General features: G+C 44.6%; 2 protein-coding genes across 6 annotated transcripts; both read right to left on the reverse strand.

Moving 5' to 3' along the window:
- Positions 1 to 434: 434 nt before the first annotated feature.
- rbfa (ribosome binding factor A) lies at positions 435 to 4,416 on the reverse strand. Its single transcript, XM_060065361.1, has 9 exons — positions 4,024 to 4,416; positions 3,658 to 3,688; positions 3,329 to 3,442; positions 2,845 to 2,886; positions 2,537 to 2,649; positions 2,185 to 2,269; positions 1,687 to 1,739; positions 1,213 to 1,363; positions 435 to 875 (listed from the first exon to the last, which is right to left on the reverse strand). Exons 1-9 carry the CDS (start codon positions 4,248 to 4,250, stop codon positions 630 to 632), a joined length of 1,062 nt encoding a protein of 353 aa, XP_059921344.1. The 5' UTR covers positions 4,251 to 4,416; the 3' UTR covers positions 435 to 629.
- A 255-nt stretch (positions 4,417 to 4,671) lies between these two features.
- LOC132467799 (zinc finger protein ZFAT-like) lies at positions 4,672 to 19,298 on the reverse strand. 5 transcript variants are annotated; one of them, XM_060065355.1, is made up of 24 exons: positions 18,374 to 18,505; positions 17,729 to 17,871; positions 17,632 to 17,686; positions 16,864 to 17,019; positions 16,456 to 16,599; positions 15,383 to 15,529; positions 15,213 to 15,280; positions 14,679 to 14,764; positions 14,462 to 14,539; positions 14,010 to 14,158; positions 13,691 to 13,782; positions 12,931 to 13,079; positions 11,080 to 12,553; positions 10,669 to 10,795; positions 10,002 to 10,234; positions 9,728 to 9,803; positions 8,950 to 9,069; positions 8,322 to 8,495; positions 7,605 to 7,693; positions 7,087 to 7,225; positions 6,604 to 6,716; positions 6,107 to 6,203; positions 5,565 to 5,671; positions 4,672 to 4,997 (listed from the first exon to the last, which is right to left on the reverse strand). In XM_060065355.1, exons 1-24 carry the CDS (start codon positions 18,447 to 18,449, stop codon positions 4,803 to 4,805), a joined length of 4,287 nt encoding a protein of 1,428 aa, XP_059921338.1. In that variant the 5' UTR covers positions 18,450 to 18,505; the 3' UTR covers positions 4,672 to 4,802. The 5 variants fall into 5 exon arrangements, with proteins under 5 accessions (XP_059921338.1, XP_059921337.1, XP_059921339.1 ...); XM_060065354.1 differs by lacking the exon at positions 18,374 to 18,505 and adding an exon at positions 19,110 to 19,298 and having other exon boundaries at positions 17,632 to 17,871; XM_060065356.1 differs by lacking the exon at positions 18,374 to 18,505 and adding an exon at positions 18,759 to 19,035 and having other exon boundaries at positions 17,632 to 17,871.
- Positions 19,299 to 19,724: the final 426 nt, after the last annotated feature.

A 19,724-nucleotide genomic window follows, 5' to 3' on the forward strand; every position in this document is an offset into this window, starting at 1 on the left:
ATCGTTGTGGTCCTGTTTGGAATACATAATGTACTTGCTAGAGTAAGTTTTTTTTGTTTTTCAAAATCAATCTTAACACTCACTTAAAAGGCTGTTTTAAATTAAACATCCATGAGTACAACCTTTAAAAGGTGCTCAAACACCTTGTTTGAGCTAGACCCCACCCACTATTCTGATATAAGAAGCAGGGCCAACCATTTGGCTATCCTCACACTCACTTAAATACCTGTGTATTATGTCAGATGATCGACAAAACACAAGTTATAAGAATAATACAAATCTATATTTTGCCATCCATGGCCAATGAGATTCAAAATGTTGCTAGACCAATCAAAGCCTGTGCATTAAAGTGTGATAATGCGGTACGCATCGCAATTATTCTTACTAAAACTGGAAGCCCTTTACAGCCACAATAGTGATCCCATGACGATAACTTACAACACTCATTGTTTATTTAACCATAAGGCAAATGCATTCAAACATACTATTGCAGTTCATCGTTTTTACCATCAGACCTCTGAAGAATAAGTCCAATAGACATTTGACCGAGGGAACCGGAGCCTCGGAGGCGGGACTTATTCTTCAGAGGTCTATACGACTTGAAACGTCGCTGGGCTGTGATTCGTCTGTTATGAGCTCTTGTTTTCCTCCAGGGAAGCGAGTTCTCGTAGATGGGCCTCCTCCTCCCTGAAGGCGCTGCTCTCCTCTGGCTCCTCCTCTTTTGGTTTCTGACCCCGCCCTCGGGGCGTGGCCATGTCTTGCTGAGCGAGTAGGAAGTCCCGGGGAGAGATGTCATCGTCCCGTGGCCGCGCCTTCCTCTTCCTCTTCCTGATGATCTGTTGTCTCTTGTGCTCTTCGATAGCAAACAGCTGCTCCTGAGAGCACACACCAAAACATACCGTGTTTAATCATGCTGCGGTGTTACATGCATAGTTAGTGCACCACACTTGATCAGAGTAGCTGTTTAACGGTTGGCCACATTTTAAAGAAGAAAAACAACAACATTTGTGACTAGTGCACAGTACTCACAATGTCAGCCTGGCATGTTAACCCTGTAAGTCAGCAACACTGAGCTACAGGATAGACATGCCAGGCTGACATTGTGAGTACCGTGCATGTTACAATTATTTGGTTGAATAAAATCTACGAATCCAAACCGTTACAGAGGCAACAGCACCGATTGCATTTAAGAGCAGATTAGTTTTTTTCTACCTGTTGAAGTTCGTGGGACTGGCTGTGCGCTTCCGTTTTGGACTGATGGCACCAGTCAGTGATCTGCTTGTTCAGCAGCCCGTGGTCGATGCCGTACAGCGCCGGCCGAGCCGAGTGTGAGACGGGACCCGCTTCCTCTGCAACCGTTATCCTGCATGGGTCACAAAGAAAGAGGACGCTGGATCAGTAGTGCAGGTACGGGAAAGGTTGATCACAAAAGAGGCAAAGACGCACTACAATTACGACAGTTTTCTGCCATCTTTAAGGTTAAAAACAGAATGTTGATGAGATTTTGATCATTTAATAATCAAAAGATTTGTAGTGAATAACTGTCCTGATCAACAATGTCCTTATTTGGAGAGTTATCCTTAGCAAACCTAGAGGTGAATATCTTTAACAAAATGATTACCATGGACAGTTATCATGCAATATGTAGGTAATATGTATGCAATATGTAGGTAAGATGTAAAGCACCTCTCTTCTGGCTGATCCGGACCAAAGTCAGCATGTTTGAGCAGCATATCCACCTACCAACACAAAGTTAATCCGATTAATATCCTATCTATATTGAACCGAATGTGACCCACACTACACTACTGGAACGTTAATCTACCGTTGAGATAGTGGAACTGCTCTGTAAACTGAGAAGAGGTGTTTGACACGATAACTAATGCATTGTTGGATGTCAATATTGCTTGGAATTTACTTGGACTCAGTAACTGGCATTTTGTTGGGTAAGTAATGGGTCAATGGGGAACAAATCAATGCCTATTGGATGTAAACAGTAGTTATTCTCGTTTGACTTTATATTTGTATTAAGGATTCATGAGTACATTTTCCGTTATACATATAATGGAAGGCCAACCATCTACAAACAAAACGTTTTATTCAGTGAAAATTTAACTTAGTGGCTAAATCATACGTAAAAAAAAAACACATTGTGAAACTGTCAACACAATAAATAGAAAGTACCTCATCAAGAGCAGCAAGCTGTTTGTCCCTGAGAAACACAATAGGAGGAACCCCACCCATAATTTGCTGGGACATGATCAGATACCTAGACAGATGAAAAATAAAAGAAAGAGTCATGACCAACATACGTATGAATAATTAAACAGAAATCACCAAAACACAGATATTGCTTTAAAATCAGGTATATCTGATGCACATTTTATCATCAGAATACTAACACTGTGAATTATGTATAATTTTTTTGTATAACCTGCATAAAAGGTCAGCACAGAGACGAGGATCATACCAAAACCTGTGACCCGACAGCCTCGTCGGTGTACTCAGTGTTGGGTCAGAGCCTGGCGTTCCTCACCTGATCGGCGCTGCGTTCTTCTCCAAGGTTCTCTGAATCAGCTCGTCTCTCTGGGCGTCTCGGCTGGTTCTCCAGAACACACGGCAGTTGGAGAAGTCTCGCGCAAGGGAAACCTACATCCAAAACAGAACAGATAAGCTCCAATCAGAGATTGCAATTTGCACATGCAAACATAAAGGCTCCTAGACATGACGTTTAGTTATTTAAACAAAAGTATTTCCCTTAGACCCGACTCGTTTGGAGTTATGGTTACCTTTAAACAGAGACTATATTACATAGACAGGTGCATGAGATATGTATATATTTACCTTGGTTATTTCTGGGCTGAAGGTATGCAGTTCACTGCCTAGCTGAGATCAGGAAGAAATGTATACGGAAAATGAATAATGAAGTTTAATGATGAATTGCCTGGCCTCTGGCCTCTTGGACCAGATCAATATTGTAAATAAGAAACTGTTCTTAATGTTTTATCTGGAAAAATAAAGGTTAAATAAAAATTGCTCTCATTTAATCTAAATAGTATGGTCAGATATTGGTAGACATAATTGAAATTGTTGGAAAGTCATTGCTTATCATACAAATATGGTCCCACTATGGCATACAAACATTATCATCACCAACAGTAGCTGTAGCCAAAGTTAAATCTAGATATCGATTGACATTACTTGAAAATGTTTGTATGGGACCCAAAAATCCTGAATTTGTCAGGTTCGAGTCAACAAGAAGTGAACTCAAACAAAGGGAAGTGTTTCATAAGTGATGGTTTGTAATGAATGAATGCATAAGAGCTACCTCTGCTGATGTGAGCAGGTCCGTCACAGCTTTATACAGGATAGTGTTGAGGATCTTGCAGCGGTGACTGTCCTCGTGGTCCTTCCTGCTGGGCAGGTTCAGAGGGGAAGGTTTCTACGGGGACGGGAAGACATTTTAGCCTCTCCTTTCCAATCCATATATCTGCTAATGGAGGCTTTAGCTCAGTTGAATGACGACCTGCTGTTTAAATTGTACATCCTTTTTCTTAAACAATTGAATGTATATGCGCAATGCATTAAGGACATTTTTAGGACTTTAACAAAGAGCTATATGTCTGATATTGTTCTTTGTGTTGTGTTGTGACTGACCGGTGGTGGAGTCTCGTACCAAGTCTTCTTCCTTTCAGATAAAGCACACATTTAGTAAGGACACATGTATCCGTATATACACACACGGGCTGGGCATTGTACCTCAGCTTACCCTCACACATGTAGGTGGACATTGTATTACTTAAAGTGCAGGATATTTATTAACAATGCCAATTGATGATCTAATTCAGTAACACTGTATAGATAGTACAGTCTAGGTTATATTATACAGGGTAATGCATGTGCTATATTTAAAGTTATATCTCCCATACAACTGATGTAAAAGGATCGATAAACTGAAACTTTGCAGCAAAACTGAATAAAACATTATTTACAATTCATGAATAATCTTTCCTTAAAACCTACTTGGTTAAGGACTTGTTGATGAGCTTTTTAAGCACGTTTTTGTTTTGGCATACGGCTGAAGTGTGGATGGTTCGTGGATGAGAATCGGTTTGGGTAGAAGAGCTGTTGGTACCGGCTGCCTCCCTCCATCGCCCTGCCCAGCCGACATGAACCCCGATGTACTGCCGGCTGACCGGTGTACAGCATCTGACACTGGACCGAACGATCATAGCCTTCAGTATGTTCATACAAAGCAAAGGTCAAATCGTAAGTCGGTTCCGATCGCGACTCCCCTCATTGGTTTAGGTATCTTCTAGTCATGTCTACCTCTGTACAAAACAAAGTAATCGACGCGGAATCATCGAACTGCTTGACGGTCGAAAGCTTGCGTAATATCGCGAGGATTGGTTGACTTCGTGTGATTGATTGCATGCACGATTGCACACAGACAGATTTTCATGATTTCACGAATTATTAGGCGATTACATTTTTTAATTTTGACCCGCCAAATCGCTTGAAAAAAAATGGTTGTTCACCCACCCCACTTCATGAAGTATTTATGTGACGCTACAGCATACATTTATGAATGTGGTTTTATTAAAAAAATATATCCCATGTTGATAAATACATGACATTCCACATGATTTCACACAAGTTATTTGACTCTGCTTTTATGACAAAAATGTTATATCGTTAACATTCTTGTCCCCCCCTCCCCCTTTGACAAAATCGATATTAGAGTGCAGCCCAACAGAACCAGTGTTTACATCGCTGGCCACTCTCCTGGTACGCATATGGCACTAATCGATCTCAACGGTCTGCTCCTGCACGTAGACGATGTAGTGGTGAGTGCCATCCCCCTGGGAGGTGAAGACCGTCAGAGCGTCCAGCCCCTCCGTCTCCTCCACCACCATCAACTGATTGCTGTTGGGGTCTCCCTCTCCCTCCAGCATCAGCTGGTTCATGGGCCCTCTGCCCTCCGGCTCATCCGCCACCTGCAGCGAGGACATTCAGGTACTCACGCTCGTGTAGAGTTCATTCAATCGTTCAAGAGTTTGACGTTGGACTCCATTTGAAAATGCTAATGTTTAGACAATAATCTTAATGTATTTTCACAATTGCACTTAGTGAACTTGTGTTTTGTCTTGGGTTTTATGTTGTAACTGAACTGCTGTCCATCTTGGCCGGTCTCTCTTGTAAAATAGATTTTAATCTCAATGAGACTAACCTGGTTAAATAAAGGATATAATATAATTCATGAGTCAAAAAATCACAGTTGTGTTTTGTCTAAATGTAAGGCTTCTGAAAAGGGGTTTGGCACGAAACAGCCATATGACTATCTCAGCGCATCTTAGAATGGCTATAGGACAGGAAGAGGTATACACCCAAAGAAATGTGAATATAGATCTGTTTTATGTCTCCATTATTGTAATGCACACGTGAAATAGTACAGGTATTCCGACCCAAACATTTTCAGTTCATTTCTGTTGAGATTCTTTTGCAATTTTAATTTGGATTAAGAGTTCAATTCATCCCATAATAGTAAAGCAGTGATTCCTTACCTGCTCTACCATCGTCAAGGTGCCTGGCGCCATGGTAACCACAGAAGCCACTGCATTGTGATTCTCTGAACTGAGCTCGATGATCTGCTGGAGGATGTTCACCTGGCCTAAAAACACAAACAACACAAGCAACACTTCGGTACACTGTAACACAACACTGGACAACACCAAAACAATGAGAACAAGATACAAGTCTAGCTAACGAGTGAAAGGAGAGCCACACACAGATAATTGAAAGAATGCACCTAATAATGATAAAAAGGGAGATGGAACAAAAATCAGTTAAACTCTATTGATTGATAGATATAGATATATTCCATCAAGAACAGGTCCCAGCAACTAGTAGCTAAAGTTCTGTCCAGACGTAAAAGCCCTTTTGGTCTGTCTGGGGGGGGCCAATCAAACACATGAATGATGTGGCAACACTATCAACAATAGCCTTGAATATGCAGGTATTTAGCTTAAGTCAAGGAATTTTCTGCTATGAATAGAAAGACCAAAGCATGCCTCGCTACGGACGGATGAAGTCTCGTATTGTTTACCGTGGGCGTCCCCCGGCAGGGATGCTGTCACCACCGTCTCCGTCTGCTGTTCCTCCTCGCCGACAGACACGTACTGCTCCTCCACCGTCTCCATCACCTACGCGTAGCGGGAGCAACACACACAAACATGTTTGCTCACGCACACACACACGATAACTCACCGCTGATGTCGGAATATAGATTCCCTCTGACTTAGTGACATCATAAACGTATGTTTACACCGTGCATTGTCAGGTTGTTTGACAGAAGAACAGCAGCTGTGTGAAGACAATAGCTGCAATGTTTAACCTAGTAACCAAATCTACCAGTGCATGGTTGTGTCCATCTCTCTCTCTCTGTGTGTGTGTGTGTGTGTGTGTGTGTGTGTGTGTGTGTGTGTGTGTGTGTATGTGTGTGTGTGTGTGTGTGTGTGTGTGTGTGTGTGTGTGTGTGTGTGTGTGTGTGTGTGTGTGTGTGTGTGTGTGTGTGTGTGTGTGTGTGTGTGTGTGTGTGTGTACCTCCCAGGACCCGGGCCCCTCCATCAGTTTGAGGTTGTGTTTGTTCTTCAGGTGTCGGTTCAGCTCCCACTTGGTGCCGTAGACAAACTCGCAGACGGGACACTTTATACCACCTATACACACACATGGTACACACACTTTATACCACCTATACACACACACAAGGTTCACACACTTTATACCGCCTAAACATACAGGGTATATATATATATATATATATATATATATATATATATATATATATATATATATATATATATACACACACACACACACACACACACACACACACACACACACACACACACACACACACACACACACACACACACACACACACACACACACACATATATATACATATATACATATATATATATATATATATATAAGCCTTGATTCTTCAGTCAGCAGTAGTGATTCAGAAGGGGCCTGATCACGCCTTTTCTCTGACTGAACACACGACAGGTATGGAGGGGGTACCTTGGAGCTCCAGGGAGTCTGCGTTGGGGAGGCCGGGGCCTGCGTTGTGGTACTCCTGGTCGGGGTGCTTGCGGCTGTAGTGTCTCTTCAGAGGCCCGGAGATGTTACAGGAGTACGGGCAGTGGGCGCAGCGGAACGGCTGGGGGAACACAACAGGGTTTTTGAGTTAAAGGTTAGACCCTGTGAATGGGATCACCGTTCATCTAGAATGTGTGGTTTCAGGGTTCAGTTTTCTTTTAAAAGGACGTTTTCGACGATGAACTAAACACTTATATTTTTTTTCTAATGTATATATATTTTATTTTATATAATTTTTAAATGGAAAAAAAAAACACTCCACTGAACATACAGGAAACATTAGAATCCCCAAAATCTTTAGAGGTGCACCTGAGTAAACTTGTTTATGCGAGTATAAGAAAGGGGTGTGTGTGTGTGTGTGTGTGTGTGTGTGTGTGTGTGTGTGTGTGTGTGTGTGTGTGTGTGTGTGTGTGTGTGTGTGTGTGTGTGTGTGTGTGTACCTTAAATCCAGCATGCTGCTCCATGTGTCTGAGTAGGGCAGGTTTGGACACGGACGTATACTCACATTCTGAACAATGGAAGCGCTTCCCTGCTCACACAACAGAAAGAGAGAGACGCCGTCATAAAATGAGGACCATTTTGAATAATTAGCCAATGCTGCACTGAGATACACATTTGGTGTTCAATAAAAAAAAGAATTACGGTAAACAAAACTGTTGAAAATGCTTCATCATCCACAAACTAATTTCTATACTTTGAATGTTTTGTGACTTTTTAAAGATATTTTGCTTGTGTGTTTGTTTTACTCCTGTATTGCTATTGTCATTATGTAAGGTGTCTGAGTACTTAGTGCTACATAAATCAAACATAAGGAGCACAGGAAGTTAATTTAATAAATATTAATTATTGAGCTGTGGTGAAGGGATAGGATTAAATATGTTTTATACTTCTTCCTACTCCTTTTCAGGCATACCAATAGAATACATGTAAAGAATTTTAATTTCATTTTTCTTATTTATGAAACAATTTGAACATGGTTTTTATTCATTGATTTTTTTCATGCTTTTCATTTCGTTTTTGTATTTTTGATTTGTTAGGTTTTTATTGATATGGTTGATATAAATCTAATCAATCAATCAAAAACCATAGACAAGCACGTTCGTATAACAACCTATATCATCCCCCCCCCCCCCCCCCCCCCCCCCACAGCCACTCACCCTCTGCGCTGTGGCTGAGCCGGTGGCTCTTCAGAGTCACCTTGGACTTGAACTTCTTGCCACACAGGTCACAGAGGTGGCTCCTCTCGCTGCTGTGGCGGTTCATGTGGGCCTTCAGGTTGCTCTTACTGCGGCTGGCGTACTCACACACCGTGCAGTGGAAGGGCTTCAGGCCTGCACGCACACGGGAACAAGGGCACTGGGATAAGTTGTGTGTGTTCATAGGAGAAAGGGACTTGCTGGAGGTACTGGGTGATGAAGACCGGACCGTCAATCACAGTTTCACCTAAAAATTCTGCTGGTCAAACTATGAAATATTGAGTAAGGTTTCAACCATGGGACGAAAGGTAGTTATGCAGACAGACCAGATGTGTGTCTGGTGTGTTTTCTCTTTGTGTGTGTGTGGTCACCGTCGTGTGTGTGTGGTCACCGTCGTGTGTGTGTGTGGTCACCGTCGTGTGTGTGTGTGGTCACCGTCGTGTGTGTGTGTGTGTGTGTGTGTGTGTGTGTGTGTGTGTGTGTGTGTGTGTGTGTGTGTGTGTGTGTGTGTGTGTGTGTGTGTGTGTGTGTGTGTGTGTGTGTGTGTGTGTGTGTGTGTGTGTGTGTGTGTGTGTGTGTGTGTGGTCACCTTCGTGTGCCCAGATGTGTTGCTGGAGGTCACTGCTGTTCTTGAGGAAGTAGGAGTCACAGTAAGGACACTTCTCTGCCCGCTTCACCATCAACCCGGTGCCCTGCTGGGGTACGGTGTCTTATGCGCGCACGCACACACGCACACGCACACACACACACACACACACACACACACACACACACACACACACACACACACACACACAATCCCAACCCACAAGTTACACCCACAGCTCAAGCCTCTGAAAACATAAAATTGCACCGCAATTTCTTTTTAATTGTGTCACAATATTTACAATATTTACTACTATTTCCATGAACTAGGTTGTCAGCTAACTAGCCAGTGCGAGGACAAAGCTGTCGACCCGTAGCCATTAAGTTAGAGGAAACATAATTCCATGAGGGACCTCACAAGGTGAGTGTGTCAGCAATACGCAGAGGAGATACAACACACACACACACACACACACACACACACACACACACACACACACACACACACACACACACACACACACACACACACACACACACACACACACACACAAATTAGTCTTTCATTCTTCTAAAAGAGCTGCTTCCTGTATCAAGAGGACATAGTGCCTTCCCACGCTCCTACCATGTGAATAAAATGCGCTAAACTTCCTCATAACATCATAATGACAAGAGTAAAAAAAGAAACAGCAGTCGTTATTTGACCACATTGACTCCATCACTGGGGAGGATCTGCTCCTCTGGCAGCTGTTGTGGTGTTGGCACGACTTGTCTTCTCTTACCGGGATGTGTGTTTCGGATGTGGTGCATCAGTCTGTATTCTGGGAAGTTCTGATTGCAAACAGGACAGGCCTTCACCTGGAAACAATAGTCGGTGTTACATTTACATCACCGTTAACATCGTAAATTCTCTGCGTATTTTTACAGTCCATTTGGACTCTTTTGATGCAAGCAAGCTAACAAAGAGTTCCTAGTGTGTCGTGCGTATTGAGTGGTGGTTAGGGGTAGTGGCTATAACCTGGGTGCGGGGGAGGGGGGGGGGGGGGGGACCGTTACCTGCTCCTGGTGCGTCCTCAGGTGGGACTGCAGTTTGTACTTGTCGGGGGAGGTGTATCTGCAGCCGGGGCTGGGGCAGGCCAGCAGCAGGCCGCTGTGCTTCTGCACCACGTGGCGTTTCAGGCAGCTCTTTGTGATGGACGAGTAGTCGCACTGGCTGCAGTAGTGCACGTGCTCCTTGGTGTGCGTGCGCACGTGGAGGTTATAGTGCACCTGGTACCAGAAGAGCTTTCCTGCGGAGCAACAGCGGACAGACGGACGGACGCACAGAGATTGGCGGGAAGTGTATCTCAACAGCTCAGTGGTCGTAGTTCTAATTCATCTTTAGCCCAACTCTGAGTTCTCCTTTATTGGAAATTGCACTGCAGTTTCCTGAACCGACAGAACGCACGTCACACCCGCTGGAGCCAGGGTGTGCAGCCGATAGAAAACCACAAATCTTGGAAAGTATTTTTAGCCAGAAGGAGCAGACTTCCTTAATTACATAGAGAATATCCCCTAGTCTAATAACTTTATAAATAGATGTATTAAAAAAATATGTTAACCAACACTTTGAGACCCAAACAGAACCCTTTCCAATGAAAAGAGTGACTTTGGCTTATACTACCCATTTAAAGAAAGGCTACAGTAGAAGAGGATGGACGAGATGAAACGGGACTGTACTCACCACAGTACTGACACTCCAGGTCTCCGTATATCTTGCGGAGCCGCTTGAACAACTCCATGTTGAGCTGGGTTTTGTTGAGGGACGCCAAAACCTTCTGGAAGGCGTTCTGCTCTTGGGCCTCGGGTTCCTATTAGAAGATCATCAATAACACGGAACTCATGATGCATGCAATCAAAGAATCCAAAAAGCAAAGATAATCTTGTGCAACCTTATAGAACATGCCGTTTAAATGCCGAGATACTGCCTGTCTATCCCCGATCGAACCCAAGGCAACAGATATTTTCGGACACTGCTAGTACATGTACATTGGGCTCGCTTGACAAAGAGAAGTGAACTCAACGTGGCTCAATAAATACTGATACTGATTTCAGCCACGACAACAACAATCTCAAATGGCATTGATCTACTGACCGTTTCCGAACGAGATTCAGAGCCATCTTTTCCTCCGTCGTTGTTTGAATCCTCAGGGGACAGATCTTTGGGGCTGCTTTCCGAATCAGGCGTGTCTGTAGATGCGGTCGTCTGTGCCGGTCGGGCCGAGGGTGGAACAGGATGACCAGACGATTCGACGGCTGTACTCCCATCGGTTTCGATGAATGTCGAGCCTGGGTTTTCGTCAGCTCCGTCTGGCTGGGTCTTCGGGTTTTCACGTGCAGTTCCGCTGACGGACACGAGTGCGGGGGTTTCATCAGCACCAGGCTGAGAGGAGTCCCCATCCACTCCCTCCTTTGGGGCTGAGCCACCCGGAAGCTTCTCATCCACGTCCTCTGCTGCGATTTCCTCTACAGTGATGTTCTCTGTAGCGGTGTCCTCTACAGTGATGTTCTCTGTAGCGGTGTCCTCTACAGTGATGTTCTCTGTAGCGGTGTCCTCTACAGTGATGTTCTCTGTAGCGGTGTCCTCTACAGTAATGTTCTCTGTAGCGGTGTCCTCTACAGTAATGTTCTCTGTAGCGGTGTCCTCTACAGTGATGTTCTCTGTAGCGGTGTCCTCTACAGTAATGTTCTCTGTAGCGGTGTCCTCTACAGTGATGTTCTCTGTAGCGGTGTCCTCTACAGTGATGTTCTCTGTAGCGGTGTCCTCTACAGGGATGTCCCCTACATCGGTGTCCTCTACGGTGGTGTCCTCTACTGTGATGTCCTCTTCAGCGATGTCCTCTTCAGCGGTGTCCTCTACTGACCCCTTCTGGCCGACGGCCTCTTTGTAATCCGACGGGAAACTCTTCCCCTCAACGATCACCGCCTCTCCGTTCTCCCCCCTCGCTTCCACCTCACCCTGCCCCCTCGCTCCACCTCCCCCTGCCGCCGTCCCCCCGCTCTGAGGGTCGTCCCCGCCTCCTTCGGCTCCTTCCTCCTCCATCGGCTCCACCCTGACCTCCCCCCCGTCCTTCCTGGCCAGCGTTCCACCGTCTTCCACAGGTCGGTCCCCCCCCTCCTCCGCGGGCTCCGGTCGGTCCCCCCCCTCCTCCTCCTCCCCGACGGCCCCGCCCTCCCCTCCCCGACGGCCCCCTGCGGCCCCCTCGTCCGGGCCCTCCCTCCAGGCGTCGTCCCCCGGCTGCATCAGGCAGTAGCTGCCGTTGATGCAGTCGACGAAGGCCTGCTCGGGCTCGGCGTCCGGGTGCCGCTCCTTCAGGTGGGCCCTCAGCCGCTGGGAGCTCGTGCACGTCACGCCGCAGCGGCCGCACACGTACAGGAACAGGTGCTTCCGCACGTGGGCGCCGAGGGCCGACATCTTGGTGGCGGCGTAGTCGCAGAGCAGGCAGCCGAAGGGCCGCTGGGGCCCGTGCACCAGCAGGTGGCGCTCCCGCTGCAGCTGGTTCTTGAAGCGCCGGTTGCAGGTGGGGCAGTGGTAGAGGAGCTGCCTCTGGCCCTGTCGCGTCTTCAGCCTGGGGTCGATCGGAGGACATGTGGGTCAGCTTAACATGTTCGTATCTTCATTGATTAACAGCATTCCCTCGTCTACCCGTTCTGATGGACTTTTTGATCAATTACCTCCAAAGTTGACATTCATTGCATTTAATTATTTTTTAACATACAAGGTAACATTTTAACTTAATAGACACAATAGACACAATAGACGCAATTCAACTATTCAACTAAAATTGATTGAAGATACATTAAAAAATATATACATATTATTAATAATATAATTCTCAAATTACATGTAATTAGTTTCATGTTATAAATCCAACATGTATATCAACACTTCCCAATCGATTTAATTGAATGTAAACCACTAGTATACAAGACCACAGGGCTCCACCTGAGCTGCTGGTAGCTCTGCTGTACGGCCGGCTCCTTCGTGTTGTGCCGCTGCTCCATGTGCCTCAGCAGGTTCTTCACGTCAGAGTACTTCTTCTGGCAGAACTCACAGTGCTGCTTCACCTTCAGGTGGACCCGCTCCACGTGGACCTGGGGCCCGGAGAGAAAGAGGGTCGCCCCGGTCAAACCCAGAAACCATCTACCGCTGTAATTTATTGTGCGGTTCTGATTAATTCATTCATTCGTCCATGGTGAGAGTGTGGGATGGAAGACCTCCTCCACTACCAGTGGAGAGGTGAGGAATCAAACTATCCCATCAGAGACCAGGGGATGATTAGGGGCCCCAGGTTGGGGATTTTGCCCCCCCCCCCTTCTCTTGAGATGCGTGCCAAGGGATCTTTAGCGTTCTTATGGAATGTCCCCTATGCTCCAGGTCTTTGTCCTGGGAGATCTGGGATATAACATAGGCCTGAGGAATGAGCGCCCCCTAGTGGCTCTCCAACACCTCCACCAGCAACCTATGGGGTCCCATCCGAGGACGCACCAGGCCAGTACTGCCAAGCTTCCTGCTTCATCATCTTATGCTGATGATGCTCAGCTTTCCCTGGCCATTAGCTATGAAGGCAGACACATACAGCATATAGGCAAGGCAACTTTATTTATATAGCACTTTTCATACACAAGGCAGACTCAAAGTGCTTCACATATAAACATTGTCGTACAATAGAAAATAATGCATAAAATAATATATACAATGTCACCTTTAAGTGGCCAGGACTGAGGGAGATGAACGGACAGTGAGGGCAGCTGAACTTCTCCCCCGTGTGTTTCCGCAGGTGGACGTTCAAGTTGGCTTGAGCACAAAAAAATGAACAGCTATTGCAAATCACATTTACAAATCCTGGTTAATTTTCTCAATTCTTATCAATAATGATTATATTAATAATAATGATTTTCCAGTGGTGACGTTATACATAGTGGACATTGTTTTCCTGTCTTTATAAGAGCCAATTGGTTATTATTTCATACAGCGGGAGCAGTTGTAAAGAGAAGAGTACGCGTAGCTTGGGGCGGCGTTACCTTTGATAGCTGAGGCGTAGCTGCAGTGTGGACACTGGAAGGGCTTCTCCTGGGTGTGGGTCCGGAGGTGAGCCACCAGAGAGTGCCTGAACTTAAAGATCTTATTGCAGAACTCACAGGTGAAGATCTTCAGCTGGCTTTCAACAAGACTTGGAGGAGGGGGGGGGGGGGGGGGGGGGGGGGGGGGATACATCATACAACACTGTATTAGTGGTAGCGTCATGTTTTGTGGTCCGATGGTCAATGCCTAACTTCATAGAAATAGAGTAACAGCACACCACTTCATCAAATAATAATGAATGTATTACAATTTTTATAAATGTTTTAATGGTAAATAATAACCCAATTGGATATTGCTCTACAACCCAATTCAAATGCTTCACAGCATGCAATATTGGATCTAACAAATGGGTAAAAGCAATGTGTATGGTGAGTTGGTGATCTTGTATTACCTGGTACTAACTTGCTTAATGGAGTATTCCTGAAAGCCTTGGTTGTAGGCTGTGTTGGATGCAGGGTCAAGGTCCGTGCTAAGATCAAAAACAAAATAACAAATTAACAAATTTGAGTTTGAGACTCATTCTAAATACATTTGTGTCTTTTGAAAGGGCGAAGAATTAAGACAGGGGATTGAGACAGGGGAGTGTGTGACTTGTAGAGGTAAATGACCTCGTCTCTGTGGGTTGGGACTCTGGGTTATCTGGGCCAGCTGCAGCGACGCTGGGGGCTTCGGTCCCCTCAGGCTTCCCACCATGCTGAAACGTTACAATAGAAACATACTGTTAGCACAGCCCGTGTCCAGGGGTTGATACTAGTACACAGTACAAGTAAGTTAAGGTGCATTAGATAAGATACCTCTAATAATCTAATCATAATACTTCCAGAAAGCTGTGCTGTACTATAAATAATTCTTTTTGGAACACACTGCAGAAAATAACCGTCTAAATAAGAAATAAGTACTTTATTTGAGAAGATACAGACTAGAAACAAGAGAATGTATCTGATAATTAACCTTGGTAAAATCATTTTAATATACATTCTTTCTAAAAATTTAAGTTAGAAATCTCTTGAAATGTGTGATAAAACCCTAATTTGAAGCACGTCCAATGAACTTGCAGCCAGCTTGTCCATTTTTCTTGTGTCAACAACCAATGTGTCAACAAATCACACAATTCCTTTGATTTGTCTTCCCTTTAAACTGACCTGAGGGTTGGAGGCCGAAGAATCTGCCTCTGCTGTAGCAGACTCTACCGGTACCATCTTCGTAGCATCTGCAGAAGCACAACTTTATCATGACAAGATAATCTATCAAATCAAGACCCAGTTGAACCCCTTGTCATTGTTTAACAGAGGCAAGTTCTCCCTGGACTGACCTGCGAGGGTTTCATGTTCCGTCAGGACAACGCTGATCACAGACTTTTTGTTCCAGCCAGCGGGAACACCTTCTTGGTGGGTGAAGGTTCTGTCATAGGCCTGCGTCCGACCTTTTCGACTGGTTCTCTGGATCTTGGCCCCATCTACTAAAGCAGCGTTACTCATTGCGCGGCTCACAAGCCGTATGCGGCTCGCCAAGCCTCTATTTGTGGCTTGCATGGCAGTGAAAATATACAGTGATATGATCATGCAGTGAACACAGATATTTAAAAAGAAAAATCAAAACAAGCAGATGGATAACATAAAACCTGTAAAAAAATAATGTGGCTGCACCAGATTGATGCATTTTACATTGAATGGTAATATAAATGTATTGAAAGGGGGTATTCTATGAACACACTCGTTTTGATTGATAATATTTAATTCATTAATTTTGTACAAATATTTTAAGAAAAAGTAATAACTTATTCTTCAATAGCTTCTATGTTATATGAGCCAGTGTCTCCACATTATTCCAGAAAATAGTACACAGTCACACAAGTCTTAATTCTCCTCTCAAAGTGCACCAGATTGGGGGAGCATGCCCCCTAAGGACTGGGTTCCTTCCACAGTTTCACACAATTCTGTGGGAAATACTGCTTCAGGGATGACATATTAATAACCAGGCATACTCATGTTTGACTGGATTTATAGGTTTTGATACTTTGGGGTAAAAATGGCTTTCCTGTCGACTGCGGCTCTCCTGAAAAGAATAGTGAATACCACTGTACTAAAAGAACCGAAACGTTGAATTAGCATTATAGTCTTTTCCCTGGATCAAAATGTATGCCTTTCATAAAATGCAATAGATTGTATTTGTATTGGCAGTTAGAAAGTAGTTTCAAATTATTCCCACTGTATTTTCGAGTGTAATCATCTATTCGACTGTGTGCATAAGGTCACTGGTCACTGAAACAAACACAGATTACCATGTAGGGTAGCATTATTTTTCCATGGCGATAACTCTTTTGATGCAGAACATGTTGTTCTTCTTGCACTTTTCACCCCCCCCCCCCCCCCCCACCCCACTCACCATTCCCATTGTCCTCCTCCCCATCCTCTTCGTCTGCATCCTTGTCTTCTTTCAGGCAGATGTGTTTGAGGATCTGCCTTCTGTTGCTGAACGACCGACTGCATTTGCTGCACTCCAAGCTGGCGGTGGTCCCATGGCACTCCCCTGCGACCGTCAAACCAATGGTACACCAAAGGGTGTTACATAAAAGAAAGGGGAAAATGGAAACAATATAGGAAGGTCAATTATAGATATTTAAAAGAAGGGGGACGGAGAAAGCATATTTTCAGATTAAATTCCGTTGCTGATAAAAATGTGTACTTTTCTAAGTGTAAGGTCATCGTGAATTACAAGACTATAATATTCTATAACATAAATACGAATACTGGAGACAGCCTTCGGTAGTGAACCCTCTTGCATTGGACCAACCTTGACTCTCCTTTTCCCCCGGCCTGGCCTCCTGTTCCCTCCCGTACCAGGTCTCTGATGGGAGAAGGTCAGGGCCAGCCTGTCCTTCAGAACTCTCCAACAGGCTCTTCTTCGTGGAGCCTTTCGGTCGTCCCCGCTTTCGCTTCGCAGGTTTAACTGTAGACCAACACAACAATTGAACGATTTTATTTTTGAAGGTTTTATCCTTTTTTATTGAGGAGTGAGATAGACAGGAAGGTGTGGGAGATAGAGGGGAAGCCATGTAGCTAAGGTCCCTGGGCAGGGATCGAACCCGGGTCGCTGGGATCCGGACTGGGCCTTAATGCTACACGCTCTGCCCGTTGAGCCACCGGGGCGCCCCAGTGAACACAATCGTTCAAATCAAAATGCCTCAATGAGTGAAAAGTGAGTTTGTGTCACGAATAAGATGAGTGTAAATTGCTCGAGATAAAAGACGACTGAGATGAAGACAACTTGGCGGTACAGATTTATTAGCTCCATTTTTGTACACTACTAGTTAAGCACAATTCCAAATACTAACTACAACATTATTAGTCGAAGATGAAATCTGACCTCAATAATGCTAGCAGGTGAAGAATTATTTTTGTGTTTTCGGAAATGATCTTTTTGCATGTTTTATCAAGAGCGGAGGTTTAAAGGTTTGATGAACTGACGAGAACGAAAATAAACCAAATCATCCAATATGAAACCATCTAGTGTGTGTATGAATTGTCCTCCCACTCAGTCCTTTCTAAGATCCCTACTAACCAGTTGGAGGCTCCTCGGGGCCGGCCTGAGGCTTCTCAGGGCCGGCCTGAGGCTTCTCAGGGCCGGCCTGAGGCTTCTCAGGGCCGGCCTGAGCCACCTCAGGGCCGGCCAGGGGCTGCAGCGACACGAGGATGTCACCGGCCGGCTGGTGCTGGGGATGGAGCTGGGAGCAGTGCACCAGCAGCTGAGCCCGGCTCGGAGAGAAGATGTTACACAACCGGCACATGAACATAGAAGCATCTGGGGAGAGAGACCAGAGGAGAGGAGAGGTTACACATAGAACCACCTGGGGAGAGACCAGAGGAGAGGAGAGGTTACACATAGAACCATCTGGGGGGAGAGACCGTAAGGGAGAGGGGGTTACATTAACATAGAACCATCTGGGGGGAGAGACCGTAAGGGAGAGGGGGTTACATAAACATAGAACCATCTGTAGAGAGAGACCAGAGGAGAGGAGAGGTTACACATAGAACCATCTGGAGAGAGAGACTAGAGAGGAGCGGTTAAACAAACAGAAACATCTGGAGAGAGAGAGACCAGAGAGGAGAGGTCACACAAACATAGAACCATCTGGAGAGAGAGACCAGAGGAGAGAAGAGCTCACACAAACATAACCTAACCCTAACATAAACAACCTGGAGAGAGAGACCAGAGAGAAGGATTTACAGACTCTGAGAAAATTGGATGATACTAGGAAATCGGAGAACCAAATGTGAAGATATCATATCGATATTGTGATTACATTTTGGTTCAAGCCTTGACTTTTCACTGCAGACAGGAGTGGAAGTTGGACACGTGGACGCGGACCAATAATACATTCAGTCAACTGGTCTAGTTTGGTTGGTGGATCATATAACAATATCACATGATCCATACTCAGACTGTACCTCGGCACTGGCAACATTATTCCATTGACTGATAAAATAGGCATGATATATATATATTTATTTATGCTGAAATATTATATTTGGTCGATTTACCTGGATGCCAATCATAATTATTAACAAATATACAGTATATTAATAAATAGTATTTATAATATGTACACTTCAATTGTGTTGAAAGCAATATGTGCCAGATTTTCAAGTAAGTGACTACTGAGACCTAAATGGTTTTGTTCGACCCACGTTCAACATATTCACAAATTGACAGACGACATGTGGATGTTCCCCAGGGTTCACGGTATTGCCCATTAACAATGACTGGGTCTTATCTGTTGTAGCAACTCCTAAAAGGTTAAGCTGTGCATTTAAATAATCATTACGGCTTTACACATAGAGCCGACCCATTCAGCAAGACGAGATAGGGTGTCGAAGTGTGGCACCAAGAACATCCCGGTGACCATACAATGACCATTGAGCTGAGTAGTGCGCATGCAGGCCCCACGGTGTCAGCATCGTTTGTTTATGGTGTGAACCCCGCTAACATGAAGACCGCGCAAACATATTCGAGTTTAATGAGCTCGTCTCCATTCCTACCTGCTTTGGGTTCCTCCATTATTCTGAAGTAAAATCGCATTCGTATGCAAAACACAGCATTTATTCACATGATTATAAATGCATGATTATATGAAGACGGAAGACTTGATTTTCATTACATAGGTGAACATTTCTGGCGAATCTGCGAAAGAAGTTCCTCTGTAGAGCGGAAACGGGGCAAGGATTCGCTGTTGGGTTTTTGCCGTCACTGCTCGCTGTGGTAGGATGTCCACCCCGCATCAACACACTGGAACACAGCTGAGACCCAGCGGCAGTAGAGGGAAACGTGTAGGCGTTTGGTTAGAATGTGCTCCTTGATAACTGGGGTCGACTATTAGAGGATTAAATGGTGAATTCCTTCCGTAATACTTTTTCCTTTGAATTGAAATGTATAATTATCTATTTAAATAAAAAATAAAAATAAAAAAAACATTTTTAATGTATAGCCTAGGGCAGGCAATAGGCTATATATCTTTTTTATTAGGGAGCTACTTATATTTTCAAAATAATCATAGCATATTGTTTATCCAACAAACAAGGTTACAAGAAGAAGAGGCATGCGGTAGGTAAAACGTTTTTTCTTTTTAACGGAACCATTTATACACCAGTGTTTCC

Source organism: Gadus macrocephalus, chromosome 11 (genome assembly GCF_031168955.1).
Source record: "Gadus macrocephalus chromosome 11, ASM3116895v1".
In the NCBI taxonomy this organism is placed as follows: Eukaryota; Metazoa; Chordata; class Actinopteri; order Gadiformes; family Gadidae; genus Gadus; species Gadus macrocephalus.

Bases quoted from the DNA above. Each gene is read 5' to 3' on its own strand.
- rbfa (XM_060065361.1), bottom strand. From the start codon at position 4,250: ATGAACATACTGAAGGCTATGATCGTTCGGTCCAGTGTCAGATGCTGT. The intron at 2,887-3,328 runs GTAGCTCTTATG...TCCTGATCTCAG, and splicing joins ACCTGCTCACATCAGCAGAG to CTAGGCAGTGAACTGCATAC. The intron at 876-1,212 runs GTAGAAAAAAAC...GTGTGCTCTCAG, and splicing joins AGTCCCACGAACTTCAACAG to GAGCAGCTGTTTGCTATCGA.
- LOC132467799 (XM_060065352.1), bottom strand. From the start codon at position 18,449: ATGTATTATTGGTCCGCGTCCACGTGTCCAACTTCCACTCCTGTCTGC. The intron at 12,554-12,930 runs GTGGAGCCCTGT...GATCGACCCCAG, and splicing joins CAGAGCTACCAGCAGCTCAG to GCTGAAGACGCGACAGGGCC. The intron at 4,998-5,564 runs GTAAGGAATCAC...TCCTCGCTGCAG, and splicing joins CCTTGACGATGGTAGAGCAG to GTGGCGGATGAGCCGGAGGG.